The 15886-nt window shown below is 44.3% G+C and overlaps 1 protein-coding gene across 1 annotated transcript in view; it reads right to left on the reverse strand.

Annotated features, from left to right (window-relative positions):
- Positions 1-15886, reverse strand: part of ctif (CBP80/20-dependent translation initiation factor) — a 137244-nt gene that overhangs the window by 74679 nt on the left and 46679 nt on the right. Inside the window, exon 9 of the mRNA XM_084160140.1 lies at positions 5181-5257. Within this exon, the coding sequence (XP_084016266.1) occupies positions 5181-5257 (77 nt within the window). The remainder of the gene's footprint in view (positions 1-5180; positions 5258-15886) is intronic.

Consider the following 15886-nt stretch of genomic DNA (forward strand, 5'->3'; position numbering starts at 1 on the left):
CCAGTGAAGGGAAATCTTAATGCTACAGCATACAATGACATTCTAGACAATTCTGTGCTTCCAACTTTGTGGCAACAGTTTGTGTAAGGCCCTTTCCTGTTTCAGCATGACAATGCCCCTGTGCACAAAGCGAGGTCCATACAGAAATGGTTTGTCGAGATCGGTGTTGAAGAACTTGACTGGCCTGCACAGAGCCCTGACTTCAAAATAAATTGGAACGCCGACTGCGAGCCAGGCATAATCGCCCAACATCAGTGCCCGACCTCACTAATGCTCGTGGCTGAATGGAAGCAAGTCCCCACAGCAATGTTCCAACATCCAGTGGAAAGCCTTCCCAGAAGAGTGGATGCTGTTGTAGCAGCAAGGGGGGGGGGGGAATCAACTCCATATCAATGCCTATGATTTTGGAATGAGATGTTTGACGAGCAGGTGTCCATATACTTTTGGTCATGTAGTGTTGCATTTGCAAACAGCTATTGTCTCAATTTAACCCAGAATAATAAAAAAAACAGACGATCCAATAGGCCCAGGGTTTCCAGCTCTGGTGATTTCGAATGTAATGATATTTAGTGACAACATTTGAAGGAAATGTGTCTTCTGCAGGATAGTTCCATTTGTGCCACTGACTAAATCTGGCTTTAATTCCAGTTTGTCTACAAATTAATCATTGACATGTTGGATTCACGTCTCCATCTCAACCAAAAATCTAAATTAAAGAATAGGACTAAATCAAATCCAACTTTAATAGCACTTTAAATAAAGTTTGTTTTTATTTAGTCCTATTCTACAACTTTGATTTTCCAAACTGGAATTAAAGGTAGACTAAGTCTGTGGCACAGATGGAACTATCCAAGCAGAAGATACATCAACTTTAAATATTTATATTTGGTTTCATATAATCTCAACTACAAATACAGGTGATTTGGTTCTGCTATTAGATGAATCTGTTGTATATAGTAAATAAACAAAATATTGTATCTGACATTGTATTCCCATTGGAGCTTTGCTGTACTTTTAAATAGTTGAAAGCGCAGTGATCGGCATTTGTGTCACAACTAAACCAAAAATCTGACATTGTTTTTCCATTGGAATTTGGTTGTGATTTTAGATGGTTAAAAGTATAGTGATAACACATTGGAAATTCAACTAACTTTTGGCTGAGTGGGTGAATATAGGTTGTAATCTCATTGAGCAACGTCTCAACCAAATATTATCCAATTATCAATTTTGAAATTACGTTGTGTGCCCAGTGGGTTCTGTCAGACCGTGTACAGAACGCTGAGTACACATCCATCACAGAGAGAGAGGGGGAGAGAGAGAGGGAGACAGGAGAGAGAGGGAGGGGGGACAGCAAGAGAGTGAGGGAGAGAGCGAGAGAGACAGGAAGATGGAGGGAGAGAGAGAGGGGGAGAGAGAGAAGAACAAGTGAGAAAGTAAGAGATGAAAGCAAGGGGAGAGAAGTGATGAGGAGAAGTCAGGGTCAGAGAGAGGGTGAAGGAAGGAGAAGGGCCACAGATGAAAGAAGAGACAGAATAGAGGTAGATTTTGAGCAAATAGAGAGCGCCACCACAGGGAAAAGTCAGTAAGTCAGCCAGCACAACACGACTAGACAGGTCCAAAATCTATACAGTAATCTTTTCTGGGTACTCTTTCTGTCCCCCTCTCTGCTTCGCTCTCCCTCCCTTTCTCATTCCGTCTCTTACGAAGGTCTACCTATCTATATAGTGTACCGCCCCCTCTACCTATCTATATAGTGTACCGCCCCCTCTACCTATCTATATAGTGTACCGCCCCCTCTACCTATCTATATAGTGTACCGCCCCCTCTACCTATCTATATAGTGTACCGCTCCCTCTACCTACCTATATAGTGTACCGCTCCCTCTACCTATCTATATAGTGTACCGCTCCCTCTACCTATCTATATAGTGTACCGCTCCATCTACCTATCTCTATAGTGTACCGTCCCCTCTACCTATCTATATAGTGTACCGCCCCCTCTACCTATCTACAGTGGGGAGAACAAGTATTTGATACACTGCCGATTTTGCAGGTTTTCCTACTTACAAAGCAGAAAATCACATTGTATGATTTTTAAGTAATTAATTTGCATTTTATTGCATGACATAAGTATTTGATCACCTACCAACCAGTAAGAATTCCGGCTCTCACAGACCTGTTAGTTTTTCTTTAAGAAGTCCTCCTGTTCTCCACTCATTACCTGTATAAAAGACACCTGTCCACACACTCAATCAAACAGACTCCAACCTCTCCACAATGGCCAAGACCAGAGAGCTGTGTAAGGACATCAGGGATAAAATTATAGACCTGCACAAGGCTGGGATGGGCTACAGGACAATAGGCAAGCAGCCTGGTGAGAAGGCAACAACTGTTGGCGCAATTATTAGAAAATGGAAGAAGTTCAAGATGACGGTCAATCACCCTCGGTCTGGGGCTCCATGCAAGATCTCACCTCATGAGGCATCAATGATCATGAGGAAGGTGAGGGATCAGCCCAGAACTACACGGCAGGACCTGGTCAATGACCTGAAGAGAGCTGGGACCACAGTCTCAAAGAAAACCATTAGTAACACACTATGCCGTCATGGATTAAAATCCTGCAGCGCACGCAAGGTCCCCCTGCTCAAGCCAGCGCATGTCCAGGCCCATCTGAAGTTTGCCAATGACCATCTGAATGATCCAGAGGAGGAATGGGAGAAGGTCATGTGGTCTGATGAGACAAAAATAGAGCTTTTTGGTCTAAACTCCACTCGCCGTGTTTGGAGGAAGAAGAAGGATGAGTACAACCCCAAGAACACCATCCCAACCGTGAAGCATGGAGGTGGAAACATCATTCTTTGGGGATGCTTTTCTGCAAAGGGGACAGGACGACTGCACCGTATTGAGGGGAGAATGGATGGGGCCATGTATCGCGAGATCTTGGCCAACAACCTCCTTCCCTCAGTAAGGGCATTGAAGATGGGTCGTGGCTGGGTCTTCCAGCATGACAACGACACGAAACACACAGCCAGGGCAACTAAGGAGTGGCTCCGTAAGAAGCATCTCAAGGTCCTGGAGTGGCCTAGCCAGTCTCCAGACCTGAACCCAATAGAACATCTTTGGAGGGAGCTGAAAGTCCGTATTGCCCAGCGACAGCCCCGAAACCTGAAGGATCTGGAGAAGGTCTGTATGGAGGAGTGGGCCAAAATCCCTGCTGCAGTGTGTGCAAACCTGGTCAAGACCTACAGGAAACGTATGATCTCTGTAATTGCAAACAAAGGTTTCTGTACCAAATATTAAGTTCTGCTTTTCTGATGTATCAAATACTTATGTCATGCAATAAAACGCAAATTAATTACTTAAAAATCATTCAATGTGATTTTCTGGATTTTTGTTTTAGATTCCGTCTCTCACAGTTGAAGTGTACCTATGATAGAAATTACATACCTCTACATGCTTTGTAAGTAGGAAAACCTGCAAAATCGGCAGTGTATCAAATACTTGTTCTCCCCACTGTATATAGTGTACCGCTCCCTCTACCTATCCTGGGGGTGGAAAGCAATAAAAGTAATTGCTGTGTTAATTTATGGAATTAATGGCGGAGCATTGCTTTAATAGCAGGACTGGCGTGGGACTGATGCATGTTACACAATATGATTCACTGTCACACACCGCTATTACCGCACGGCATGCTGGGAGCTGGGCTGGACCTGACGACGAGCTCGGTGAGGGGAGAGAGTGGCTCTGGCCCCGCCCTGAGAGAGATGCATTGTGGGTGTGTTTCTAGAGACAGCAGGCAGAAGGAAGAATGTAATAGCTGCAACTGTATCATTCCAGAAAAAGGAGAGGAAATCAGAAGCGAGGTAGAGAGGACTGGGCCAGGCATTGCGTGTGTGCCTGTATAGAAGTGTTGGGGCAGTGCAGGCCTGAGTGTGTGTTTGTGTGTGTGCATGCACACAAGTGTGTGGTATTGCTTGGTTGGGGCAATGGGGCCCACCCCTTGGCTGAACCTCCAGTCACACCAGGCTCTGTGCTGCTCTGTGGTCTGGGCTGGAGCTGGCTGAGGGTAATTACAGTCCTGCTCTGAGAGCTTCAGCACTGCAGAAAGTGTGGTCCAGTATGCACATATGGTCAAAGTGTGGTCCAGTATGCACATATGGTCCAGCATAGAGCTGCTATATTTTTTTATTAGTTACTCTCTGAAACTTCTAAATGTAATCATAGCCCTTGGTTATCATACTCCTTGGTTAAAACATTCGCAGCAACAACACATACAACCATACAATTGCAGTACCTTACTGACATAAAAGGCAAACCACACGAGAAACTGATCCTTCCTCCTGTAGCCAGAGGCAACATTCTTTTCTCTCAGTAAATATTAACAATACAAAACACAGCCAGCCCGGCAGCCAGCCAGCCAGGCAGGCAGCCAGGGCCCCAAGTCAAAGCCATTACCTGTGATATCTTCCAGCCAGTCTCTCTGTAGTCTATACTAGTATACTGTGATCTGGCCTCAGCAATAATATAATCTAACCACAGCTATTTAACCCACACAATAACTGCGAATCAATTATCTACCGCTGCTTTTAAAATAATATACAGAAAGAGAGGAATAAATAGAAGAGAAGAAAAAATAAGTTAACGTTTCACTCTCTGGCTCAACTTTCCTCCTTTCAGTCAGAGACCCAAATATTTTCTTTCTCAGTCGTTTCTTAGCAACCGGGTAGAACTTTCCAATGACGTCATGTGGAAACATTTTCAGCAGATTCAACTGTGATTCAACTCATTTCATTGAGTGAAGGAACGTTGAACGCTGTAGTAAGCTAAAGAACTGAGAGACAGAGGTTCATGTCTACAGTGAAGTGTGATTGGAGATGACAGTGTCTCCGTCCCAAATGGCCCCCTATTCCCTATAAAGGCACTATAAAGGCAATAGGATGCCATTTAGGACACAACCAGTATCATTACACAGACCAGAAGAAATAGACTTCTGTAAGATTTTAAAAACTTTTTCTTCCTTTTCGGTCTGTGTGTAAGTGAGTCTGGGGCCAGGAGCATTCCTGCTTTGACGTTGCTTTGGCTTGAGAGAAGAGTTAAGAGTTCTGGCCTGGCCTAGTGTTTCATCAGCGTTGCAACAATGTTCCAGGAGGGGAGAAAGTGTGTGTGTGTTTGTGTGCTTACCGTCGGTCGTTCCTCCTGCGACGGAAGAGCTTTTTGGTGTGTGCGATCTCAGCTTCGTTGGGCAGGGGCGGGAATCCCTGCAGAGAAAGAGAGAGGGAGAGACTTAGCAAACACTTTAATCTAAAGCGAGTTACAGTGTGTGCATAGATTTTATGGTCGCTGTACGCACAAACTGTGAATTTCTTCATTTATTTTCTATAGCTAACATGCATACTGTACATAAAGGGTTATAGTTAGATGGTATAAAGCTACCGACGGATGTGACGCATAAATCTTTGTAATTTGTGTGTCTTTTCTCCCAAGACAGAGAGGAGTCCAGCACCCCCCTCCCCCATGTCTAGTTACCGCCTTCCCTCCCCCTCCAACAGTCCAGTCTACCCCCATGCAGGGATTGAGGGACGCATGGAATCCACCGCAAATTACAGGTCCACCTCACAACCTCCATTAAGGAAGGAAGGCAGAGCCACACAGCCAATGCAGAGCCTCTCTTCTCTTCTCAGTCCCTTAACTTCTCACAGGAATGTTGGCAGCCTACAATTTCCCCAGACAAGCTCTGAAAGAGGGGGGAGCACTTAGAAGCAGCGGGGAACCGGCTCCAAGTCAAGAAGGCTATATTCCATATGTGTGTGTTGGAGTGTGTGTGTAATAATAATAATTTGGTGGGTGCCTATTATATGTACAAGTGTGTATTAATACACGTGTGAATTGGAAATGTGTTTTATTTTTTTTGCATATCCCAACTCTCCCTGAGTCACCCTCAGAGAGTGGGGTCACGGCCAGGGTCAGCCATTATAAAACGGCCTTGCTCAAGGGCACAGACAGATTTTTCACATTGTCTTCTCTGGGATTTGAACTAGAAACTTTTCAGTTACTGGCCCAACACTAACCGCTTGGCTACCTGCCACCCCTGTGTGTGTGTGTGCTCTAAAGGCACAACTTAATCCATTAAACATAGTGGTATGGTTGTTTTAAGTCAAAACTGGTTTGTCTGGGATGGAACCAGTGTCTAGTGTCGCCTTGGTTACAGATGGTCAACTACAAGTTTGAGGAGGAGGATGACTGGGGGAAATGTGTTCAAACGTGTGTTAGTATGTGTGTGTGTGTTGTGTGTAAAAGTGTTTTGATAATGTGTGCGCGCATGTGTGCGTAATGTGTGTAACAAGATGTGTTGTAATTGTCTATGTGGTGGGTTGGTATTTTCTGTTTGACATGTAGTGTGTGTCTACAGGTTCTCTCTACTCAGCCCCTCTGTGGTGTGGTGGTATGGCAGCGTGTGGCTCCAGCCCAGGTTCCAACCCTGTTATCTCCCCATCAGCAGTGTCTGCACAGGAAGCAGTGGAAACCCCCACTCTAGGGCAGACACCCTCACTCTAAACCCCCACTCTGCTGGGGCAGGCAGACACCCACAGCCACACACTTTAATTGCACTTCAGTCAACAGAAATCAGGCATGCCGCAGAGCCAGTCAGGGTAGGGCAGAGCCAGGCACAACCCATACCTCTAACCCTCCTAACCCTAACCCCTCCCCAACCTTTCATCTCATAAGAAACCACATCCAATAGACTACGTAGCAGATGATGTAGCTGCACATGATGATATTGTATGATTATCTAAAATACAATGCATAATATAATAGATATAACAATATAATAAACATGTTCAACACTAACTGATACAGTGACAGATCATGGTGGAGATGGCAGTTGAAGCATGTCAAAGATTCTCCCTGCATCGACAATAGAGACACAGAGATAGAGAAACAGAGAGAGAAAGCGAGAGTTACAGAGAGAGAGAGCGAGAGTTACATAGAGAGAGAGAGAGAGAGAGAGAGAGAGAGAGAGAGAGAGAGAGAGAGAGAGAGAGAGAGAGAGAGAGAGAGAGAGAGAGAGAGAGAGAGAGAGAGAGAGAGAGAGAGAGAGAGAGAGAGAGAGAGAGAGAGAGAGAGAGAGAGAGAGAGAGAGAGAGACAGCTCCAGTCACTTACAGGATGTTCTCAGGATAAAAGGCCTCAGCCAGTCAGCCCACATCAACATGAAGGAGAATAGGCTATACAATACTGGAAGACTTCATAATCAACGGTGATGGTGACACAACTTAAAACGATTGCTGTATACAGCGCATTCAGAAAGTATTCAGACCCCTTGACCTATTCCACATTTGTTACAGCCTTAATCTAAAATTGATTAAATAATAATCCTCAATCTACACACAATACCCCATGACAAAGCAAAAACTGCTTTTCAGATTTTTTTTACAAATTTATAAAAAATACAAAACAGAAACATCTTTATTTAAATAAGTATTCAGACCCTTTGCTATGAGACTCGAAATTGAACTCAGATGCATCCTGTTTCCATTGATCATCTTTGAGATGTTTCTACAACTTGATTGGAGTCTACCTGTGGTAAATTCAATTGATTGGACATGATTTGGAATGGCACACACCTGTCTAGATAAGGTCCCACAGCTGACAGTGCATGTCAGAGCAAAAACCAAGCCATGAGGTCGAAGGAATTGTCCTTAGACCTCCGAAACAGGATTGTGTTGAGGCACAGCTCTGGGGAAGGGTACCCAAAAAATACTGCAGCATTGAAGGTCCCCACGAACACAGTGGCCTCCATCATTCTTAAATGGAAGAAGTTTGGAACCACCAAGACTCTTCCTAGAGCTGGCCGCCCGACCAAACTGAGCAATCGGGGGAGAAGGGCCTTAGTCAGGGAGGTGACCAAGAACCCAATGGTCACTCTGACAAAGCTCCAGAGTTCCTCTGTGGAGATGGGAGAACCTTCCAGAAGGACAACCATCTCTGCAGCACTCCACCAATCAGGACATTATGGTAGAGTGGCCAGACGGAAGCCACTCCTCAGTAAAAGGCACATGAAAGCCTGCTTGGAGTTTGCCAAAAGGCACCTAAAGACTCAGACAATGAGAAACAAGATTCTCTGGTTTGATGAAACCAAGACTGAACTCTTTGGCCTGAATGCCAAGCGTCACGTCTGGAGGAAACCTGGCATCATCCCTACGGTGAAGCATGTTGGTGGCAGCATCATGCTGTGGGGATGTTTTTCAGCGGCAGGGACTGGTAGACTAGTCAGGATCGAGGCAAAGATAAACGGAGCAAAGTACAGAGAGATCCTTGATGAAAACCTGCTCCAGAGCGCTTAGGACCTCAGACTGGGGCGAAGCTTCACCTTCCAACAGGACAACAACCCTAAGCACACAGCCAAGACAACGCAGGAGTGGCTTGGGGACAAGTCTCTGAATGTCCTTGAGTGGCCCAGCAGGAGTCCGGACTTGAACCCAATCTAATATCTCTGGAGAGACCTGAAAATAGCTGTGCTGCGACGCTCCCCATCCAAGCTGACAGAGCTTGAGAGGATCTGCAGAGAAGAATGGGAGAAACTCCCCAAATACAGGTGTGCCAAGCTTGTAGCGTCATACCCAAGAAGACTCGAGGCTGTAATCGCTGCCAATGGTGCTTCAACAAAGTACTGAGTAAAGGGTCTGAATACTTATGTAAATGTGATATTTCAGTTGCAAAAATTTATAAAAACCTGTTGTTTTTGCTTTGTCATTATGGGGTATTGTGTGCAGATTGATGAGGGGGGCTGTAACATAACAAAATGTAGAAAAAGTGAAGGGGTCTGAATACTTTCCGAATGCACTGTACAGTACTATACTTTACAATATAAATTGGTTTGTTTCAATGCAGAAGTATATAGGAGCAAGAGAGCGGCCGAGAAACATTCTGGGGTAAGGAAAACACTAAGACACACCGCTAAAACACACACCTCAGTGTTTTGTTGGTTTCACAGCTCTCATTCTGATGTCCCTCACTAGTATGACACAAATTGCAAAAGTGTGAGAACACGGAACCCTAAAGAAAACAGTGCTCTGAGCCTCACTGCAGAGGTTGGACCCAGAACAGCAGTTCAGTTTCAAACCTATGTTCAAATATTATTAGTGTTTGCTTTAGCCTGCTTGGAGTGTCTGATGGGTCGGGTTTTCATACTATTCTGAGACTATTCTATTGGTTCCATTGCACCAGGCAAGCTCAATCAAGCCCAGTTAAATTGTATGAAATGATTTCAAATAGTATTTGAACCCTGGTCTGTTCAGTTCAGACACAGCTCATTCAGAAGAAGTGAAACTTTCCAGAGCTCAGACCGCAGGAGGGTGGTGTTCCTTCCCAGTCAGTCCCCAAGCCAGGCCAGCAGTATGAAACCCCAGAGCAATAAGAGGATCATACCTGGCTTAACAGAGACACACACAGCACTGAGCCATTCACTTACACTGCAACACCTTCATAACACTACTTTAGGTTACACATTTCAGACAGAGTCATAAAAGTTCATGTTGCTGTTCTTTCGAACTGACCTTTGTTTCTCTCCCTCTCTCAAGTTTTCTTCCTCTGTCTTACTGAACTGCTGCAGTGGTGCTGGGCTCTGATTGGTGGAGGCTGATTGGATACAGATGTGTGCGGAGGCTGGAGGCAGGGGAAGGCCTTTGTAGTGTGGCATGGTGGTAATACGAGCCTGAGAACACGCAGCAGAGAACCACAGGAACAGAGGCCCAGCCCCGAGCAGCTAGCCCCAGCCAGAGAGTCTTGCCCCGGGAGTAAGGCAGGAGGAGAGGGGATTCAGAAGAAAAGAGCGCCACCACACTGGGGTGGGCAAGATGAAGGGACACACAGAGAGATAGTCTTGCTAGCCCACACTCCTGGGTCTACACAGCACCTGTATGACGACAATACCAGACAGCCAACACAACCATCCAGTTTTTTAAAAGAATGATGGAGTACCCCTGATCCCACGTCAGTTAAAGAGGAGTACACCAAGACATTCTGGTGGGTAAGCAGAGGAGATACCAGTGTAGTTATCCTTCTACTGAAAATAAACACTGATTAGTGCTAGGAATGTTCATTCACATTAAGTCTGCTTCATTCAGCATTTAACTGGTTAACTTCAGAGAACGCTCTGATCCAGGGAGACAGATAAAAGATGGGGAAAGGACTAGGAGAGAAAAAGTGGGAGGACGAGAGAGAGGCAGAGTTGCATGTTTAGCTACTGTTGTTTTCCTGTAGGATATCATTAGCTGTAATCCTGCTTCCAAATGGTTACCAGATGACTCAACTCCAGTATACCTACGCAGTCATAAAAGCTGAAGAAAAAATGTAAACATTTAGAGAAACGTTAGCGAGGGAGATTTGGGGTTTGCATGGGAATCTGCTGTGACTCATTCCACTCATTCAACTTACATTTTTAAGTGCTATAAACAAAGAAAAAAAGCCCTTTTTAAATATGCAAACTCAGACATGGACGTCAAGACCGTTTACTTTAGACTGAGTCCTGTCTGTACTCCTTGAGCGTCTTTTAGACTATGCAGATTGCATTTGGGTGTTTTTGCAGGGATAGCATTTAATTTTTTTACAATCTTTCATCAGTGCAGATAAAAATACATATTTGATGAGAAACACTGCAGTATGGTTTCTCTCCAGCCTCAGTCCGACCAGACTTGATGGCAAAATAGCAGCATATAAGCCTGTAGGAAAATAGTAGTATAGGCTAATTGAATATTCACATATAAGAAAAAAATTTAATAAATGTATGCACTCACTAACTGTAAGTCGCTCTGGATAAGAGCGTCTGCTAAATGACTAAAATGTAAAATGTAATTCCGGTACTACCTCCCACAGAAAATCCCTGTCTGTGTTATATGAGCTGAAGAGATGCTTCTAGATCTGCATTGCTTGCTGTTTGCGGTTTTAGGCAGGGTTTCTGTATAGCACTTTGTGACATTTGCTGATGTAAAAAGGGCTTTATAAATACATTTGATTGAAATTTGATTGAAGAGCACAGGCAGACTCAGACCTAATTGCACACAAGAAAGACGGAAAAGGTGAAAATAGTCAACAGTAAAACACATTCTATACTAGGAAAGACTTGGGTAATAGATAGACCGAGAGACAGACAGAGGAGGACCAGACTGATCAAAGAGGAGGTGTGTGCTCAGCACGTCCCCTTCCCCAGCCAGGCAGTATGACCTTTGAACTAGCAGCAGACATAGGGAAGGAGCCCTGGAGGGCTCTGTGGACGTGACGACGGGCCATAGCATGGAGACCTCACCAGGTAGTGCACGTACTGCGCCACATTCCAGGGGCTGGGGTTCAGGGGTCAAGAGGAGAGGCTCCAACCTCAGACAGTAACAAACCGACAGGACATTGAATGTATGACCTCATAATTATCCGTGACCATGACCAATGATGACTGTTGTGGAAGAGAAGCCATAACAAGTCATATAAGCCACTGAGAGCAATAATATCTGTTATAACACAGCTGATGGAATGGAAGTCAGTCTGTTTGAGGTGACTTCCTCTAACCCCTTACTGTGTAATTATCCTGCTAGATTAAGCTTCATTCACAAAGCCTACACTCCATTGTTCCATCTCTGCTTATTTATGCTTGTTTGGCTTCCCTACAAAAGCAATAAATTAAGGAGAAAAGTAACTCTTAATGTACTGTATGTCATTACAGCATGTATTATTTTTAGACTAAGGGCTATACAAATTAACTTTCTGCCGTCTCGTGGTGAAAAATGTGATAAGGATATGCCTTCCTCTCTGGACAGGAAAAATATATATATGTAATTTGGCTTCTTAAAGCTCAGATCCGCGATAGGCGCAACAGCGCCACTGGCTGCCCCAGGCAAATGTATTGTTTTTGTTTTGAGGAAATGAGCATCCAGCATTGTGGTAAAATAAAAATAAAAATCATAGTACATACTCCGCTGCTCTATTGGGCACGCAATGATATCCCAGTGATGTCCGAGAGAAAAAAAACTGTTAGTTGTGTGAAGTAACGTCTTTATTGTTGTAATATCGCAAACGGACGTGGCAGTTTCACCTCTATGAATTCCAGATTTAAAAAGGGCCATGTTCTCTTCAGCACAAACACTGTGTATTTAATTGTTATTTGGGACAACTGGAACTGATTGACGACCATGTCTGACACATGGGAATTTGTCCATTGAGAGTGCAGAGAGCGAGGAGGGAGAAGGGGAGAGAGCACGAGAACGCGGGAGAGAGAGCGAGAGAGGGGGAGAAAGAGCGAGAGAGAGAGCAAGAGAGATTCTTAGCCACAGCCACTGGAAAGAGAGCTGATACTGGGAGGAAGGAAGGGGAGCAGAGTCAGGGCCGTCTGATAAGACCTTCTAAACATTTTATTTTGCTGTATGTGAGAGAGAGTCTCAGCAGCCAGCCAAGCAGCTATATTCCATTTGCTGTTGCATCTTGTACCTCAGGCGGCAGCCATTTTGTAATCTCTCTTTGCAGACTTTCCTCTTCAGGGGACCTTTAATCACTTACAAAGGGGGCTGAGGGGAATATGTGAATTATAAAACATTTTCTTGCAATTACTGCCCTGTCCTTTATGTCTGCATTGAATTACTGTTGTTCAATGAGAAATAATGACCTATTCCAACATTGCAAATACAATGTATGATATCCAAACAAGAATGAAGTCATATAAATAAATTACTGTTCAAATGACAGACACGTGCAAAATGTGCATAAGGGTTGTCAACACAAAAGGGAAAGTGAAAGAAATGAACCAGTAACTCTTCTTTTCTTCAGGGCTTTCAGTTACAAAGGCATAGAGCCAAACAAGCTTTGTTACTACAGCACTGTGACTTTTCCTTTTTTATGCATTTTGAGACTAGGTCTGCGATCCAAATGGCACCTTTTCCTTTATAGTGCACTATTTTTCACCAGGGCTCTGGCCAAAAGTAGTGCACTATATAGGGAATAGGGTGACACCCCTCCCAGTCTGGTAATCTTATACTATGACTCATATCTCACTGCCTAACCACTACCCCCTCCCTGGTCCTGACTCTACACATGGCATGTGTACAGTAGGACCATGTTGCTTGGTAACCACAGTGCTGACGCTGACAGAACCACTTTTCATCACTGACTGCCACGGTGAGTTCCTCAGCGCTGAGGGCATCGCTTGTTTACATATCCCTCCTCTCTACCCAGGCCAGGACCAAGTCTTACACATTCCCCCCTCATCTCTCCCAAGCCCTGGCCCAAGTCTTTCAAATGCCAAGAAGACATTCACATTGGCTAGAAATAGTTGCCTTTCTCTGAGAGGTCATAGATCATAAAATGTATTGTCAAATGACATGTACACTACACTATTACAGATACACTACCGTTCAAAAGTTTGGGGTCACTTAGAAATGTCCTTGTTCTCGAAAGAAAAGCAATTTTTTGTCCATTAAAATATCAAATTGATCAGAAATACAGTGTAGACATTGTTCATGTTGTAAATGGCTATTGTAGCTGGAAACGGCTGATTTTTAATGGAATATCTACATAGGCTTACAGAGCCCCATTATCTGCAACCATCAGTCCTGTGTTCCAACGGCACGTTGTGTTTGCTAATCCAAGTTTATCATTTTAAAAAGGCTAATTGATCATTAGAAAACCCTTTTGCAATGATGTTAGCACAGCTGAAAATGGTTGTGCTGATTAAAGAAGCAATAAAACTGGCCTTCTTGAGACTAGTTGAGTATCTAGAGCATCAGCAATTGTGGGTTTGTTTACAGGCTCAAAATGGACAGAAACAAAGAACTTTGTTCTTGTTCTGGCTCTAACCAGAATAGAAAGAGGAGTGGGAGGCCCCAGTGCACAACTGAGCAAGAGGACAAATACATTAGGCGCCTCACAGGTCCTCAACTGGCAGCTTCATTAAATAGTACCTGCAAAACACCAGTCTCAATGTCAACATTGAAGAGGCGACTCCGGGATGCTGACCTTCTAAGCAGAGTTGCAAAGAAAAAGCCATATCTCAGACTGCCCATCTTAATCTTTTCTTTTTATTGGCCAGTCTGAGATATGGCTTTTTCTTTGTATTTTTCACTAATGTATTTGTCCTCTTGCTCAGTTGTGCACTGGTAGCTTAGTGGTTAAGAGCGTTGTGCCAGTAACCGAAAGGTCGCTGGTTCTAATCCCCTAGCTGACTAGGTGAAAAATCAGTCTATGTGCCCTTGAGCAAGGCACTTAACCCTAATTACTCCTGTAAGTCGCTCTGGATAAGAGCGTCTGCTAAATAACTAATTTATTTTTATTCTGGTTAGAGCCAGTTTGCGCTGTTCTGTGAAGGGAGTAGTACACAGTGTTGTACGAGATCTTTAGTTTATTGGCAATTTCTCACATGGAATAGCCTTCATTTCTCAGAACAAGAATAGACTGACGAGTTTCAGAAGAAAGTTATTTGTTTCTGGCCATTTTGAGCGTGTAATCGAACCCACAATTGCTCATGCTCTAGATACTCAACTAGTCTCAAGAAGGCCAGTTTTATTGCATCTTTAAATTAGCACAACAGTTTTCAGCTGTGCTAACATAATTGCAAATGGGTTTTCTAATGATCAATTAGCCTTTTAAAATGATAAACTTGGATTAGCAAACACAACGTGCCATTGGAACACAGGACTGATGGTTGCTGATAATGGGCCTCTATACTTGGGGAGAACAAGTATTTGATACACTACCGATTTTGCAGGTTTTCCTACTTACAAAGCATGTAGAGGTCTGTAATTTTTATCGTAGGTACACTTCAACTGTGAGAGACGGAATCTAAAACAAAAATCCAGAAAATCACATTGTATGATTTTTAAGTAATTAATTTGCATTTTATTGCATGACATAAGTATTTGATCACCTAACAACCAGTAAGAATTCCGGCTCTCACAGACCTGTTAGTTTTTCTTTAAGAAGCCCTCCTTTTCTCCACTCATTACCTGTATTAACTGCACCTGTTTGAACTCATTACCTGTATAAAAGACCTGTCCACACACTCAAACAGACACCAACCTCTCCACAATGGCCAAGACCAGAGAGCTGTGTAAGGACATCAGGGATAAAATTGTAGACCTGCACAAGGCTGGGATGGGCTACAGGACAATAGGCAAGCAGCTTGGTGAGAAGGCAACAACTGTTGGCGCAATTATTAGAAAATGGAAAAAGTTCAAGATGACGGTCAATCACCCTCGGTCTGGGGCTCCATGCAAGATCTCACCTCGTGGGGCATCAATGATCATGAGGAAGGTGAGGGATCAGCCCAGAACTACATGGCAGGACCTGGTCAATAACCTGAAGAGAGCTGGGACCACAGTCTCAAAGAAAACCATTAGTAACACACTACGCCGCCATGGATTAAAATCCTGCAGCGCACGCAAGGTCCCCCTGCTCAAGCCAGCGCATGTCCAGGCCCGTCTGAAGTTTGCCAATGACCATCTGGATGATCCAGAGGAGGAATGGGAGAAGATCATGTGGTCTGATGAGACACAAATATAGCTTTTTGGTCTAAACTCCACTCGCCGTGTTTGGAGAAAGAAGAAGGAAGAGTACAACCCCAAGAACACCATCCCAACCGTGAAGCATGGAGGTGGAAACATGCTTTTCTGCATAGGGGACAGGACGACTGCAGCGTATTGAGGGGAGGATGGATGGGGCCATGTATCGCGAGATCTTGGCCAACAACCTCCTTCCCTCAGTAAGAGCATTGAAGATGGGTCGTGGCTGGGTCTTCCAGCATGACAACGACCCGAAACACACAGCCAGGGCAACTAAGGAGTGGCTCCATAAGAAGCATCTCAAGGTCCTGGAGTGGCCTAGCCAGTCTCTAGACCTGAACCCAATAGAAAA

This window comes from Coregonus lavaretus (genome assembly GCF_964263955.1).
Source record: "Coregonus lavaretus genome assembly, chromosome: 4".
NCBI lineage: Eukaryota > Metazoa > Chordata > Actinopteri > Salmoniformes > Salmonidae > Coregonus > Coregonus lavaretus.